The 16,790-nt window shown below is 50.7% G+C and overlaps 2 protein-coding genes across 5 annotated transcripts in view; one reads left to right on the top strand and one right to left on the bottom strand.

Annotated features, from left to right (window-relative positions):
- Positions 1-16,790, top strand: part of dlgap1b (discs, large (Drosophila) homolog-associated protein 1b) — a 64,481-nt gene that overhangs the window by 4,573 nt on the left and 43,118 nt on the right. For 2 of the 3 annotated variants that reach the window (XM_088362887.1, XM_088362888.1), the window contains exon 3: positions 16,575-16,681. The gene's annotated coding sequence lies outside the window, so the exon portion shown is untranslated. Of the gene's footprint in view, positions 1-11,469; positions 11,530-16,574; positions 16,682-16,790 lie in introns of all 3 variants that reach the window. The other variant, XM_088362889.1, reaches the window with a different exon arrangement.
- Positions 5,411-11,002, bottom strand: htr5ab (5-hydroxytryptamine (serotonin) receptor 5A, genome duplicate b). 2 transcript variants are annotated; one of them, XM_088363614.1, is made up of 4 exons: positions 10,813-11,002; positions 7,338-7,778; positions 6,881-7,261; positions 6,135-6,602 (listed from the first exon to the last, which is right to left on the bottom strand). In XM_088363614.1, the coding sequence occupies exons 2-4, from the start codon at positions 7,776-7,778 to the stop codon at positions 6,270-6,272; spliced, it is 1,155 nt and encodes a 384-aa protein (XP_088219740.1). In that variant the 5' UTR covers positions 10,813-11,002; the 3' UTR covers positions 6,135-6,269. The 2 variants fall into 2 exon arrangements, with proteins under 2 accessions (XP_088219739.1, XP_088219740.1); XM_088363613.1 differs by having other exon boundaries at positions 5,411-6,602; positions 6,881-7,778.

Below are 16,790 nucleotides of genomic sequence, written 5' to 3'. Positions count from 1 at the left end.
GGGAATAAAACAAGAAGATCAAATCAATGACTCAGTATTTACTCATCCGAAACTAATCCGCGTCATGGATTTGACATTTGTGCTTGCCGGAAAAGTTCAAGTGGGAGGCCGGCCTGGCATTTCTGGATCTTGCTTGGTCACGGTTGCGGCTTTCTTTTTTTTTTGCTGCTTCCTATTGACACGCAAACATTTTTGAAAATGTTCAGGTAGCATCCACACCCCACCTGTTCAAATTTTCATCCGTTTATAAGATGAATTGACATTGGGAGGGACTTTTGGGAAACTTGTTGGGAAAGGTTGTTGGATTTAGCATCTGCATTATTATTATTAGCTTGTGGGGAAACTTCCCAGCATGGCCCGCCGCAACAGGTGCAGAAATATTCTACTTTTGATCTCCACGCAGAGTGCCTCGCTGTGATGATCTCAAGCTCGCCCGCCTTTGATTCATTCTCCGCCGACCTAGCGTCTATTTTAGGCGCCATCTATTCGCCCCGGCTCGTATTCACAAGGACACCTACACGGACGACGGGTGCGTGCTCTTTTATTCAAAGAGATGCATCGCAGTAATTGATCCGGCAGGACAGGCCAAGATCTATGCGGCGATTTGAGTGGCCGAGCAAGCGAGCGAGCGAGCGAGCGAGCGACGTGGCCGTCTTTCTCCAGGCCAGCTCCCGAACAAAGGCGTCTCTCGTCATTGGCTCTCGTCGGGGCTCTCGTCATTTTCCCAGCCGCCTCGCCACGGTTGAATTAGTCATCGAAAGACAGAAAAAGAAACATTTGCTGTCTTCTTACCTCTCTGTCTATGAGGCGCCCTCAAAGGTCGAGTCGTTTTGCTTTGTTGTTTTTGGTTTGATTTACCCCATGGGAATGTTGTCATACAAAGTCATAGAAGAGACGGCGGCGGCGGCCGGCGTTGGAGCTCGGCGGGTGTGCGGCATGCGCAGATGGCCCGCCGGCTTTTGCCTATATGGCAGCATCAGGTGCCGAGACACTGGAGGCGGAGACGGGTCGACCCGTGCTGGCTTTACGCTGCGCTACGTAGGCTGCCGCGTTGCCGTTTAACCTTACCTCGGATTTATTTGTCTTGTTATAACCGCAGCATCAAATACATGGATTCAAATTGTGGCTGCTTTGATGACAAAAGCAGTCGGTGGCGGCGCCGCCACCGATATTGGTTGTTGCTCGGAGCAAAACAAACATCAGGAGAAGCAAGCTAATGTGCATGAGAGAGCCTCATTAGTGGCAAAATTGCATCCTTTGTCACAGATGTTTAACAAATGTGCATATTTGCCACCCGTGTGTGTGTGGGGGGGGGGGAGCACGCGCGAGTATCTGCACATGCAAAAAATTGGATTCCCAGACGAGGTTCTCATCTTGTTTCTGGTTGGCGACTTGTGAAATTGACGGTGAATTTTTCAGCGTCCAATCTGCTGTTGCAAACATCCATTGTTTCCTTCTCCATTTTCCTTTTGGTGTTCCCGGCCGGATTAGAAGAAAAAGCCTGAGGCAGAAATGGGTTGCCAATGGCTTAATGAAGAATTTGGAATTGCTGCTAGCTCATTATTGTGCTGAGCAGAACTAAGACAAAGCTGTGCCAGATTGTCATCCAAAAATGCGCAATCCAAAAGACGCAGCATACCTGTCAAACATGAACGCACTCAAAATATTTGACTATCATGGCTGATGTGTGGGCAGGCAGCCAGGCAGGCAGGCAGCCAGGCAGCCAGGCAGCCACGCAGGCAGGCAGCCAGGCAGGCAGGCCGGCAGGCAGGCAGGCAGGCAGGCAGCCACGCAGGCAGCCACGCAGGCAGCCAGGCAGGCAGGCAGGCAGGCAGGCAGGCAGGCAGGCAGGCAGGCAGGCAGACAGACAGATAGACATCTGGCTCTTTACATTCACTGAACATTACCAACTGCTGTGCTTTTAATTGGATTGGCGTTTGCGCCGTTTCTTAAAGCGTTAGCATCTTTAAACGACTCGTTTGGATGGCAAAATAAAGTGGAATTTCCCCAAAGGGAGTGTTGACTCCTCCTTTTTTCAGCAGCTTTTGCAATAGGATTGTGTTTGCTGTAGCATTGGCCTGGTTGTTCAAAGTTGGATAAAAGCTTGCATCAAACGGCAACGTGTTCATTTCGAGCTAAATAGCTTACGTTTGCTTTCTGCTTTTTCCTCATTTGACGGCTTTGAATCGAACGATTTTTCGTATTTGGAATTAGCGCGCTCGGTGGATAAAATTGCCAGCTGAGGCTCCTTGTTTGTACCACGCAAAGTACATCGAATACGAAGATGGAAATTTCTCTCATCGTTTTTAACGGCAGAATTTGTACTGTCGAACATGCCCCCCCCCCGAGGACACAGGCCAGAGTAGAGCTTCTGACGCTACGTGGCCAAATCAAATGGGATGGAGCACCTAAGTGGAATACCTTCCTGACATTACCGACCGTGAACTGCTCTAAGTGAGATGGAAGTGCTCATTAGGGAAATGTGTCAGCCAGCCAGGGCAAATTGTTTTCACTCACCTTGTGAATCTGCTCATCTCTCTTTTTTGCGAGCCTGCCTGAGATCTGTCCGTCCCATTGGAAGACATTTTGCTTTGACAGCTTGAGGTGTCGGAAGACGTTCTCAGTGCTCCCACGATGATTCCAATCGGTCGGCTATCTGGACGTTCCAAGCGTCATTCTTGTTAAAGCTGAGAGTAGGAAGTGGCTCCCAGCACGGCACAGCACAGCCCGGCACAGCACAGCCCGGCACAGCACAGCACAGCACAGCCAAAGGCTTGAACGTAGCCCACAACATCCATTTATTGATATCAAGTGGCACATCTTTTCATGGATGACTTCATTTGGATTCAGCCCCTAGCTGACGTCGGAACTAAATTATACATCCTAGTCTTGTATCCCGTATGGCTTGAACTCATTTCACTGAGTCTATTTCCTAGGAAATGACACACAAAGTTGACTCATTAGTGACACGTGTTTCTTTTTCATTTTCATGACATCTGTCATGGGGTCGAATCGGAATTGCAAGACAGCATCGATATTTTTCTTCGTGCCGGTGGAATTCAAGGTTTGGGATTACCCCCGTCCGTCGGTCGGTGGGTCGGTGGGTCGGTGGGTCGGTCGGTGGGTCGGTGTGCAGCAGAGACGCTTTGCTAGAGGCAAAACACGCTGTTGAGCAGTGCCGGCGTACCTCATGTTCTGTCCAACGTGGCAGAGCACAATAACTTGTTGGAGCTCCGCCAAAAAGGCAGAAGCCGTTAAAGTAGGGCCGACATGTTTGAACGTAATGGAAAAGGAACATTGGATGACTTTCACCTTGCTCGCAAACCGTGGCTTAACAAACGAGCTGGCTTGCGCGCCACTTGATTTGATTTTCATGCCCCGCGATGACATTATGTACAAAGCCATCTCCGGCAAACAATCGCCCGCACACGATGCTCACTTGAGCTAATGGCGTGTGCCCACTCAGCACTTTCCCGTCGTCACATCACAGATTGATCAATAAGTGGATTAGCCCGCCAGAGGCCGCTAGGCGGGGCCCGGATGACATGATTAAATAGGTAATGCTCATAGAAATGAATGGATTTCTCCTCTCTTTTTGTGTTTCTTGGTCTGTAACACAGAATTGTGTGCGCTAGCTAATGATGCTAACGCTTCAAGTCAAAGTGCTCTATCTATCTATCTATCTATCTATCTATCTATCTATCTATCTATCTATCTATCTATCTATCTATCTATCTATCTATCTATCTATCTATCTATCTATCTATCTATCTATCTATCTATCTATCTATCTATCTATCTATCTATGTACGTATGTACGTATGTACAGAATGCTCTCCTGTCGCCCCGCTGCCATGGCAACGAAGCACGAGTAAGCTCATCTTCAATCACCTGCCTGCGCAGCCACGGCGAGTTGACTTCCATCATTGTGTCGGTGATGACAAAGAAGCTAGGGAGCGAGCCCGGCTCGGCCGCCCGCCCGCCCGCCCGCCCGCCCGCTTGCCCGCTGTTGTCCGACTATGAAAGGGCCCCCTTAAATGAGGCCCGATTGCGATTAGGAAGCTGGAGCTGGCTGTGGTTTGTCTTTGGAGCCGGCGTTTTGTTCTCTTTTTGCGCTCAACGTGTCATTGGGTTGAGCAGCAGAGGCGATTTTGACGTGAAGCCAAATGAAGCGACTTGGCTCGAATGGTTCCTGCCTTTTTGTTTTCGCTTGCTTCACCCGCTTCATGGATTGCTGCGTATGACTTTTTGTCCCATCTTATCAGTTATTAATAAGCTAATTAAAAGCATCCGCATCAAACACGGTAGGTCAGCACAAGAACATCTGCTTCACCGACTTGCCGCGCTTCCCACTCGGAATCTTATCAACTATTCATGACCCGCTGGAGTGTAGCAAAGAGGTCACGAGAGAGACAATAGGCATGCAAATAAACAAGACCTGCGACGGTGATCCACACCACTTTCAGAAGAGAACATTGTCAATGAAGACTGATTTCTCCCAGAGGCGATGGTGATGATAGAGTTCTTCTTCTGCTCGGATTTCAAAAGGCATGATTCAAGTGTCCAAATTTGAAAAAGTGCACAACAAGTTAACTTTTAGAATCAAGAGCGGAAATGCTGGAGACAAACAAACCCAAATTCTTCCTCGTGTGCTCGCAAGCTTCACTAGCTAAGCCAACCAAGCTAGGTAAGGTCATTTGGGGCCTTGGCGTTAACTCTGCCGACACAGTGATTAAAATGCTGGATAAAATTCAGCCGCGTAATCAATCTGATTAGCTGAGCCACATTTCCATCTGGACAAAAATGGGGATGCTGGCTGGCTGGCTGGCTGGCTGGCTGGCTGGCTGGCTGGCCGGCTGGCTGGCCGGCTGGCTGGCTGGCTGGCCGGCTGGCCGGCTGGCTGGCTGGCTGGCCGGCTAGCTGGGTGGCTGGCTGGCCGGCTGGCCGGCCGGCCGGCAGGCAGGCAGGCAGGGTGAGATAGCACGTACCGGTGGCGCTTTATAACATCTCCTAGTAACCAAAATGAACTCTTATCTGAAGTGAATGACCTCTCGTCGGGAGCATCGCTTTCCAAAAGTGCAAAGCCTCCCTGTCCTGGCCACCTTGCCAACCTTAGCTGCTCTCAAAATGCTGAATTGTTGTCCTTCTAGTTGACAGGGTTTGAATTTCTGCCTTTCGGATAGCATCTCCACAGTTTGTAAATGGAGCCAATTTCCAAATTTGCCCAACGAACTGGCTGTATATGGTTGAAACTTGGCAGCAATGGGACGAAAGGTGCGCGGAGCCCTTCCAGCCAGCGGGCACAATCAGGCCAAATCTCTTGCGTTCACCTTGACTATGAAGACGTTTGCCGTCCAACCACTTGGCCCTTTTAGGCTCAATGGCAGATTGGAACGAGAAGAAAGAGGAGTCACCATGCCGAACCTTTTTAATCAGTTGGGGCGCATCAGAAATTCCCGTGACGGCGCAACTGTGTGAGAGAGAAAGACAGTCTTGGGAAGAACAAAGTGAAGCGGATAAACACAGTCTGCGGGACACACATACACTTTCTTTCTTCTCCGATCCAATGACGTACATTTGATGGGCAGAGCCCCGCCCGTCACAACGTGAAGTACACCTGCACCTTGCCGCACTTTGACGAGTGCACGCCTAGCATGCTGAAAGTGACCTCAGGAGGCGGAAGTCTTTTTGCTTTGAGTCATCATCATTTGTTTGGTAGGAATCAGGCAAAATCTCTCCAGGTTGGACCCTTGGAAAAGTGTTCCTTTTCGTCAGTCAGTCCGTCAGTCAGTCAGTCAGTCAGTCAGTCAGTCAGTCAGTCAGTCAGTCAGTCAGTCAGTCAGTCAGTCAGTCAGTCAGTCAGTCAGTCAGTCAGTCAGTCAGTCAGTCAGTCAGTCAGTCAGTCAGTCAGTCAGTCAGTCAGTCAGTCAGTCAGTCAGTCAGTCAGTCAGTCAGTCAGTCAGTCAGTCAGTCAGTCAGGCTACTCCAATTCGAGCCCTTGCCTAGAGACTTTTCCCATAGCGCAGGTTTCATGAAGTTGCCAGCAGCGTCCGGTTTCCTTCATTTGTCAGCTCCCGGCGGCGAATCGCCGCCATTTGGTAAAGGCCAGCCACGAGCGCATGCGTCCTCTGTGGGCGCAAGCTTCCCTCCTCCCGCAATCCGTCCGTCGGTCGTCGTACGTCTCCCGGCTCTCCTTTGGTTGGACTCCCTCCCGCTTGCGTCCCGGTGTTTACTTCCAAAGCGCGTTCCCTCCTCACGAGGACATTGGCTCAACGTTGCCTGGAGAAGAGATTCCTCAGGGCGTTGTTGTAGTTCTTGTTGAAGGCGGTGTAGATGAGCGGGTTGAAGAAGGAGTTGGAGTAGCCCAGCCAGAGGAAGATGCTCTTCCAGATGGGCGGGATGTCGCAGGAGCACAGCGGCACGATCAGCTCGGTGATGAAGAACGGGATCCAGCACAGCACGAAGACTCCGATCAGGATGCCTACCATGAGCGCCGCCTTCTTCTCCTTTTGCTCGCGCCACGTGTCGCCGTCCGTCTGGAAGGTGACGGTGGCGTGGCGCGCCGTGAACACCATCTGGGGCCGCCTGGCCTCCTCGTTTGCCTGCGGCCAGATCCGCCGCACGGGCCAGATACGGGATTAGACGGAACGAACGACGGGAAGTGGCCAATGCCTTTCTTTCTCGCGTGCGTGCGTGCCTGCGTGCGTGCGTGCGCGAGCTGCTGAGCGGCTCCCCGTTTGGATGCCAGACATTTGTCAGGTGTCTAAAGCCCAGCGCTCTTTGAGGCTCGCGAGGAGCCAAGGGCGGCGCGACGTTCTCCAATCGAGTCGACCGACCCACCGCGCTAACCCGGCTCGTTAGCGGCTCGAGATTTGCTCACCTCCGCCATGGGCGTGACGGTGTTGCTCTTGCGCGAGCCGATCCGGAACTTGGCCGCCTTGTAGATCTTCCAGTAGACAAAGAGCACCACGCAGAGCGGCAGGTAGAAGGCGCCGAAGGTGGAGAAGATGGTGTAGGACGGCTCCTGGCTCACCTGGCACTTCATGCCCTCGGCGTACGTCTCGCCCCAGCCGAAGAGCGGCGAGAGCGAGATGATGGAGGACAGCAGCCACGTCAGGGCGATCATCACGTTGGAGATCTTCTTGCGCGTCTTCAGCGTGTACTCCAGGTGGCGCGTGATGGACCAGTAGCGGTCCAGAGCGATGGCCGTCACGTTCCAGATGCTGGCCGTGCAGCACAGCACGTCGAAGGAGATCCATACCTGGCAAAATCCCCGTCATCATCATCGTCAGCATCATCAGCAGCGTGGTCATCGTCATCATCATCATCATGTGCACCTGGCAGAGCACCCGGCCCAGCTTCCACAACCGTCCGTTCAGCTCGTGCACCAGACTCAGCGGCATCACCAGCGCCGCCACCATCACGTCAGAAATGGCCATGGACGCCACCAGGTTGTGCGGCACCCGGTGGAACGTGCGAACCCGCAGGATGGTCACCAGCACCAGCAGGTTCCACACAAAGGTGGCCACGGCCAGCATGGCCAACAGCGTCAGCGTCAGCACGCTGAACAGCGAGAACGGCCGATACGCCTCGCCCGCTGAGCCGGGCCCGCCGACGCCGGCCATGCCGACGCCGGCCACGCTGACGTTGGCCATGCCGACGACGTCGGCCGCGCCCACGTCGGCCGCGCTGACGTCGGCCGCGCCCACGTCGGCCACGCTGACGTTGGGATAAGTCATGTTCGACCATTCCAAAATGGCCGTCGAGTCATTCCGCATCTGGAAGAAAAGCTGGAGTAAGTCACGTGCAACTCGAAAGTAGGCTTTCTGGCAACTCGTCAGTACGACGCTAATATTCGATGACTTGACGTTGTTGTCTGTCGACGTGGAGCCGCTGAAGCACTCGTGCGAAATCAGCCAAAGGGTTATAGCAACGTGGTGGATTCACATCAGCGGGAAGCTCGCCTCGCCAGGCTCCGGCGCTTTGAATGCCGCACGTTGACTTTGACGACCGAGAGTGACGTGAAACGGCACAGAGCCGTGTCGTTACCAGCGGATGGATGATATGACAACGTGCCACCCGAGGTCTTACAGTACGTCTGACGACCGCATGGCTGTTTCCTTTTGTTTGAAGTGCGCGTGCGTGTCGGCTCAAGAGGCCGTTTAGCCATTTTCTCGCAATGACGAAAAAGCCACTCGAGCGTCTCATCCGCCGGGCTCGTCGGGCAGGCTGCCGGCCGACAAGCTTTCGAGTGCAATTTCACATGCCTCGCGGCGCTACTCGGGGACTTCTTTTACCATGGGAACCAAAAGCGACATTCATATTTATCTATCGATCGTCCCACCGCGTTTGCATGGACGTCGCTATTCGCTTACGAGTCGTCCTTTAGGAGTCGTAAGCGCATGCTGAAGAGAATGGCAGACATTTTTGAAAAGCCAAAATATAACGAGGAACAAAAAAAGGATGGAACGCCGTCTCCATCTCACTAGCTATTAGCTACACAGCGAGCATGACTTATTCATGATGGCAACTAGTATATATTGGATGCGTAACGTTTCAACGACGTTTCAATCGATGGTGAACATGCTTTATCGAACCAGCGAGAAAAGCCGATTTTTATTTCATTTTTTCTTTCCCCCCTTTGCCTTTGTCTGGTGTCTGCAGCCTCCATGAGCACCCAATACCTTGAAAGTCAACGGCTCAAATGTTGTTTTGCTAGCAAGGAGGTCTCCGTCCCGTTTGCCACGAAGGCCCACGTCTCGGTGCCTGTCGTGAAATGCTGGTGATGACGGTGGGACTTTACGTGAAAATATTTGTCACGTGCTACTTGGCACAAAACGTTTGAGAAGCAGCGCATTAGCGGCGAATGAGCAGCCGTCCTGTGGCGCTGCTTATGCACAGGCGTTTCCATACATGGTGTGCGCAGGCATTTCCACACATGGACACGCCTCTTTGCCTTCTGCCGCCGCCACAGGTCATATCTTCATGCCTATAAATTGCCATCACGTGACTCGGTCGCCGTTTGTGTATTCCGACCGACGCCTTCCGTCCATCTATAAGCGATCCGTCCGCAAAAGTCTCTGGGTAACCCCGACCCGGTCCGTTAAGTGGAGCCGCTAGCCTGTAATATCGATGCGCTCGTCCATGTGACACGCTTGTGACACAGCCAAAGGGCGGGCGCCTTAGCAGATGAGCACCTGCGCAACATGGTCCGCTCTGCGTCTCACCTGACAGGAAAAAGTCTCTTTTCAGAAGCCAACAGGATGTGGGCTATTTTGGTGCGGGAGGGATGGAGGAAGGGAGGGAGGGAGGGAGGGAGGGAGGGAGGTTGGCGGAAGAGGCCGTTCAAATGTCGTCAACCGCTGCACGCAAATGAAATGAGTAGAACAGAATAGCCTCGGTGAACCAACCGCGACACGCAAAAACTGGACTGACAAACACGTTTGTTGGAAATGAGCCCCACTCACTGGGTGTTCTTCTCATCAGGTTTGGATGGAATTGGCACCGATCGGATCTCATTGTTTTGCTTGTTACCGAATAATTGTTGGCCCCCGCGCTGAATGTCAAATCAGGAGAAAAATTCTTGGCAAAAAATTCTAAAGTCTCTCTCGCTGGCTGGCTGGCTCCCTGAGGTGAAGCTTCATGTATCTTTCAGCTGGCTCATTGATCTGTTGGCTATCGCTCAGTGGGCCTCGTCCATAAGGTCCGTGGGGTATTAAGAATAGACGGGCGTGCCGTGCCGTGCTGTGCTGTGCCTTTCCTTTCCTTTCCTTTCCTTTCCTTTCCTTTCCTTTCCTTTCCTTTCCTTTCCTTTCCTTTCCTTTCCTTTCCTTTCCTTTCCTTTCCTTTCCTTTCCTTTCCTTTCCTTTCCTTTCCTTTCCTTTCCTTTCCTTTCCTTTCCTTTCCTTTCCTTTCCTTTCCTTTCCTTTCCTTTCCTTTCCTTTCCTTTCCTTTCCTTTCCTTTCCTTTCCTTTCCTTTCCTTTCCTTTCCTTTCCTTTCCTTTCCTTTCCTTTCCTTTCCTTTCCTTTCCTTTCCTTTCCTTTCCTTTCCTTTCCTTTCCTTTCCTTTCCTTTCCTTTCCTTTCCTTTCCTTTCCTTTCCTTTCCTTTCCTTTCCTTTCCTTTCCTTTCCTTTCCTTTCCTTTCCTTTCCTTTCCTTTCCTTTCCTTTCCTTTCCTTTCCTTGGCCACCAGGGGTCACTATGACAGAGTTTTTGCAGAGGATAACGAATATATGCTTGGCGGTATTTGTCGGCAAACGGCCGTAATGCCGCAAGGTGGACACTTTTGATGGGTATTTTGGCATTTTGTCAAGCGGGATGCTCTGCAGTTGTTTACTGCTGCAAAGTGCACATGCGTCCGTTTTTATAGCTCTTGTCCTGATGAGCCACGTGAAGACAAACAAGGCAATTGAGTCCTTGGGACAATTTGGACTTTTCAAACAACCTAAAGCCAAGTTCAGAAAGCAATTATGAAGGGAATATTTCCTTTGACTTCTAAAATGCGGTCTTTTGGTTCTTGCGGCGCAGTTTTGTCGTCACCTCGCGCAGGTGCCGACGTGATGCTTTTCATTTCTCTTTTTTTTTCTTCAATCCCTCCCCCAAATGGAAGTAAAACTTGCCACGCGACAACTTTGACAATAATCCCGGCGGCTTGCTGGCGTCCCCGCCCGCGAGGATTCCTCGGCGTCCCCGCGAGGATTCCTCTACGCTCGCTCCGGTGCCACGAGACACTTGTTACATGTTTGAGTCCGCAGCGAGCGGTCGCTCTGAGAGGAGGGGGATGATTTGAAAGCGAGAAAGGTGCACACTCACCCCGTTTAGCGATCCAGCGTCAAGTAATAGTGCGGCAGAAGGTGCTCCTCCGTGCGTGCTTTGCGTGCATCCATCGTCGCCTTGGGGGGGGGGGGGGCGCGACTGATGGCTCAGTGTGTTGCTGTGGCTTGACTACACGCACACACACTCAGCGTGAGGGATGAACCCCGTCGGTTGGCATGGAGGGAGGGGGTGGGGTGGACGAGGCGCGAGAGGTGGGAGGAAGGGAGGGATGGATGGATGGAGCGGGATTCTGAGTCCATTTCATATGAGAAACGCTGCGTTCTTCCGAGCCAAGTGAAGAAGGATGCACGGATGGGGGTGGGGGGGATGGTGGCGCTGCCTTATCGGAGGCAAGCAAGGATGCAACAGCAGATGCAGATGACGTCTTCATCTTGTTTCTTAGACAACGTTGACGCCTCTTTTGGGCTCCTGTAGATCGCTGTTAGCGCACGTGGCCGCTTGTTGTCACAAAACAATGCTGGGCTGATTTTCCAGCCTTCTTGCTGGGTTGCTGTACATTGGGTTCCTTTTACCCAAGCTCATTCCCATCTTATTTGAAAACATGACTAAATATGCCTCCTGCTTTTTTGAAAAATAATCAGAAAGGGAGTAGTTAGTAGTTCTGACTATATCTTTTTTTTTTTTCCAATGTAGTCGTTGCTGCAGCAGTTTGAAGAGATGCCAACCAAATAAAACCACTCAACTGTTAACAAGGTTGAGTATTTTTTCTCCTTCACTTCAGCAATATTGCCTTATGATGGCTTCCCGGGCTAATCCGAGGGATTTGCTTTAACCGAGTCAAGCAGACTCAAGTCTCAAATCGCTAGATTGTTATTGCTCTGCAGCGGCCCCCCGCAACATCCTTTGACATGTTCTTGATGTTGTGGAAGTCTGTCTTTTGATTTGGAATACTACTATTTTGGCGGACGATCCAAATCTACCGGCAATATGTCGCTGAACATTTGTAACATAGATAGCAAATGCAAAACTATGTCAAAACAAGAGGTAACCCTTCCGTCATTGGCATGAAACACAAGCCCAAAAATTTTGCAATTCATTCATCCAAAACAATTGTAACTCAGGAGTGTACCACAGGGCTCCCTTCTAAGTCATCTCATTCTGTTTCCATCCATCCATCCATCCATCCATCCATCCATCCATCCATCCATCCATCCATCCATCCATCCATCCATCCATCCATCCATCCATCCATCCATCCATCCATCCATCCATCCATCCATCCATCCATCCCTCCCTCCCTCCCTCCCTCCCTCCCTCTCTCCCTCTCTCCCTCCCTCCCTCCCTCCCTCCCTCCCTCCATCCATCCATCCATCCATCCATCCATCCATCCATCCATCCATCCATCCATCCATCCATCCATCCATCCATCCATCCATCCATCCATTTTCTAAAGCGCGTATCCTTTGTAAAACCTTTCAACTGAGGCACAAGCCAACTCCAAAATGATGTGGATTTTCTGTTTTGCGAGATACCATGCCATCTGCTACGACTATCTAGGCAAGAGTTGGGCAACTTTATTCAGCGTCTGAGGCAACAACAATAAAAAGCCCAAATCGCGGCAGGCAGTGAAGCACTTCTGGCTCAACAGCCAGTCCTGTATGCCGGCGCTGCCGCCGCGTTACTTAAGAAGAAGTGAAATACGAGCGCCGCGCCGCGCCACACCTCGCCGCGCCCGCCCGAGGCGTCGTGGTCATTTCATCGATTTCACCGCAGTAATTTATAACGGCGACCTTGTCCCGCTCTCTCGCTCGCCGGCTCGCCCTCTCTTTCTCCCGACGCCTGGGCCGTTAATAGCCCAGAAGCTCGTACTCCTCCCTCCCGGCGATTTACGACGACGCTCCGTCTTTGCCCTGCCTGAGGCTCTTGGGTGAAAAATGGGAATCCAAACTCTGCTTGTCTTCAATTGGAGCAACAACAAGTGTCTTATTATCATTCGTAGTCGTGAGGGTTCTGCTCCAATCCAAGTTGTGATTGAGTGACTTCTTTTTTGAAAAGACTCCAGGGTGTCCAGAAAATGGACCCTTTCCTGTGGAAGCTTGCCCGCATTACAGTTGTAGTCAAACGCCTCACGGTTTAGTCGCTTCCAAATACTTCCTTGACGCCGATGATCTGCGCCATCTTGTGGAACGTCATAGAAATAGCAACAAATCACATCAATTGGTGACATTTCCAACAAAGAACCACAGACAGGTTAAACGGAAAAAAATGAAAATACACACAGTTGCGTGATTCTTCCTACAGTAACCGAAACACAGCAGCTTGAAGCTGTGTGTTGTCACACATCCCCCGTCGGCTAATGATGTCCATCTGCACCGCCCGCCCGCCCGCTCCCAATTACCGCCCGCCCGCCCGCCCGCCCGCCCGCTCCCAATTACCGCCCGCTCCCAATTACCACCCTTAACGAGGCAGCGTGCGTTCAGCCGAGCGCCGCGCATTTCCGGCGAACGGAACGAGAAGCAGCAGGGGAGCGGGATAAACGCTTCATCCTCGAAAGTGCGCCGACAAAAGGCGAGAAAGCAAATCTAGCTTGCCATTGACTCGCCGTGACAGTAAACTCGGGTGAGCGCCGACCAAACCAGTTTGGAAGAGATGAACGCAAGACTTGATATCCCGCCCCCCCAAGTCACCACCAGTATACGTTGGAAATTAAAACAAATAGCGTCACTTTGATTGTTATGGCCTGCATCAAAGTCGGAAAAGGGGTTTTAAATCAATACAAATGGACAATATACAAGATGCCATTTGCAGCGGACAAAGAAACTCAACAACTCCTGATTGAAATGACCCGTTCAAAAAAAGAGCCCGAACAAAGAAACCGAGCAAAACAGCAAAAAGCAACTCCTGATTGAAATGACCCATCTATAAAAAAAATACAAAAAAACAAAAAAAAACCCCGAAGCGTTCCGGATATGATTAGAACGGTCTTTAGCAAGCTTTCAAAGGCAACATCCAACACCCCCCCCCCCCCCCCCCCCATGGATTTGATAGGATCAATCAGTTGGAACACCACATGTCAAGTGAGAGGACTGAATCCATTAAATAATAATGACAATGAAGAATTGGAATAATTGAAATCACTAGTTAGCTCGTTCAACATAAAAAATCTCATTTGATCATTATAATTTAATTATTCCTCAAATGCACATTAATTTTCTTTCTTGATGAATTCTAATTGAAAAGCTTAATAACCATTGGGAGTGTATATTTAACTGGGAATTGCAGCAATTTCAAAGCACTCGTCTGGTAGGGCCCATGGCCTCCAGGTGCTGTCCTCCAAAAAGTACGGGGGGGAATTAATGAAGCGCTCAAGGACAAACCACGAGCGAGAAAGTTGGGCTGGAGGAGCCGCTCCATCGTGCAACTGGAGAGAGAGAGAGAGAGAGACGTCTTTCTTGAATAGCGCTGGCTTGACGCAGGTGAAGGTTAGATCTGCAAAACGGGATCATTGCCGTACCGGTGATGGGGTTGATGGCTAGCGACATAGTACGCTTCGTGTCGAGAAGAATGCCATTGTGTTTTCCAAAAAGCCACGACTTCCATGAATGGGACATGTGACAGAGCAGTGTAGTCTGCTTGGAAAAGTCTCCAGTGACGGACGGACGGACGGACGGACGGACGGACGGACGGGGGAGCTCCCAGGTTAACGCCGCAATCAGAGAGGCGTGGCCGTCGTCAACCGTCTTGACTTGAAATTGCGTGCATGGCGCAATGGGGGTGCGCATTTTCCTGCCCCGCTTTCTCCTCTGGTTTGTAGGTGAGCAGCCCCTCCCCTGAAAACAAGCGTTTTAGTCTCTTTAACCAACGCATGTTTTCTGAATATTTTCTTGAAATATTTTTGTGACCTACCGTCATGATTTTTGTTGGTTTTGTTTTTTCCCAAAGACTTTTCCCTGCTTTTGGAAAGTGCTTTTTTGAAGGGTAAAAGAAATGCCACTGAACCGTGATTCGGCGTCACGCTTTTAAAAGTCATATCTTGGATCGTTCATCGTAATGCACGACGGCTGCTTCTCAGCCCGTGCACTCTTTGCTGAAAGTACATTGAGGATGCTGTGCACACACGTCACAAGCTGCTTAATTCCACATTTACATTTAGAAAATGTTAACATTGGCTTTCGTGGGAGCGCTCACGAGGCTGGAGCCGACGCTACCCGGTGCGACCCGGGTTAGAAGAAAGCCAGCCAGCAGGTGGCCAACGAGAAAGAGAAGAGAGATTACGTATGTTTGCAGATGATTCATACTTCCCCACGGATACAATTGGACACATGTGAGGGGAGGGGGGGGGGGGGGGAGGGCAGGCGAGGGGAGGGGAGGGGAGGGGGCGAGCAGGCGCCCAAGAATAACCAGAGGTCAAGTGGGGACGCGCAGAAATCCACTCGGAGGCTTGACCAACCACCGCAGAGAGAAAGCCAAAGCTGCTGAAAGAGACGTCGCCTTAAGTGACGTTTGCCCAGCCCCAGGCCAGGCCAGGCCAGGCCAGGCCAGCTTGCACCTCGGACTTGAAGCACATCCATCCATTCATCCATCCATCCATCCATCCATCCGTCCGTCCGTCCGTCCGTCCATCCATCCATCCATCCATCCATCCATCCATCCATCCATCCATCCATCCATCCATCCGTACAATCGATTGATTCGGCTCGCCGCAAAAAATGCACTCGAAGCGCTGTTGTGAACTTAGTTTCTCCGGGGCACGATTCCTAAAGCGCTCCGGGGTGGTCATCCGACATTGGATTTGTCTTTTTTGTTTTTTGCACATCTCAGCATAAGTAAAGTGATTTATTGGCGTCTTGGGACTTCCTGACGGGGTTCCACCGACTGCTTCCAAATGTGGCGCAAAGTCCTAAATGATTTACTGAAACATCCCCCTGAATGATTCCGTAATTAAGAGTGCAAGTTATTTTTTGAATTGCCGTGCCATCATCCTGCTCTGGCTGTTTCCAGTGCCCGCCCATCTGCATTTTCAGCGCATTGTCAGTTCAACGTTGTAATGACTCTTCAGACATCTATTTCACTTTTTTGGGCCGTCCGTCGTATGTGGACCGAGAGCGAGCGTTCTTGTTTTAAATACGGAGGAGTTGGGGATTAATTAGCGCGGCTGCTGGATTAATTAACTGGGCACATTTACATGTCTGCTGCCTAATTGTCACAGTGGCAGGGGCTCATTTGCATCAACTCGTCTCCCTTGTTTTAGTTTTGTTTGCTGGCTGGGCTGGGCTGGGCTGGGCTGGGCTGGGCTGGCCTGGGCTGGGCTGGCCTGGGCCGGCCTGGGCTGGCAGCACAAACTCACTCACTCACTCACTCACTCACTCACTCACTCACTCACTCACTCACTCACTCACTCACTCACTCACTCACTCACTCACTCACTCACTCACTCACTCACTCACTCACTCACTCACTCACGCAAAAAACAGATTGCAAATCTGTTCTTGACACCATATGAGTGGTCTTGTCAGAGTGCAAAATCCACTCACTGGTACCTAGTCCAAATTCAAATGAATAGTAATGACCGACTCTTTTCCTAATTGCATTTCATCGTGTTCCATTGCAATTGAAGTGAATCGTAATTAGAGTTCCTCAGGTCGTATTCTATTATCATTGAATTCGATCCAATGACATGGTAACTTCAATTCATTGTATTGCGTCGCGATTGCCTGCTTACAATGTGGGAAGAAAAAAACCAAAAACAGCTCTTGGGCTGATTCATTTAACCTTCTTCTTTTTTTTTTGCATTCAAGAAATCCCACTCTGGCCCCTTTTTGACCATACGTGAGAGACATTTTGGATAAATGATGTTTGGCAGTGAATTGAAGGCCCCAAACGTGGGAGGACAAGTTGACACAAGGTAAAATGACTTTTCCAAGCCAATCTTTTCTCCGCATAATTATACGAATTAAATTAATTGAGGTTCGCACATTTGCATATCTGGGTTATTTCTCTGGAAAAGTCTATCG

This window comes from Syngnathus floridae, chromosome 20 (assembly GCF_059516105.1).
Source record: "Syngnathus floridae isolate MCC-2025c chromosome 20, RoL_Sflo_1.0, whole genome shotgun sequence".
NCBI lineage: Eukaryota > Metazoa > Chordata > Actinopteri > Syngnathiformes > Syngnathidae > Syngnathus > Syngnathus floridae.
Note: the sequence above shows the minus strand (reverse complement) of the source record. Positions and strands in the feature narration are given on the sequence as shown.

Excerpts from the sequence above, each read along its gene's own strand:
- htr5ab (XM_088363613.1), bottom strand. The coding sequence starts at position 7,778 with ATGCGGAATGACTCGACGGCCATTTTGGAATGGTCGAACATGACTTAT. Across the intron at positions 6,603-6,880 it reads CCGTCACGCCCATGGCGGAG|GCAAACGAGGAGGCCAGGCG; the intron begins GTGAGCAAATCT and ends ATCTGGCCGCAG.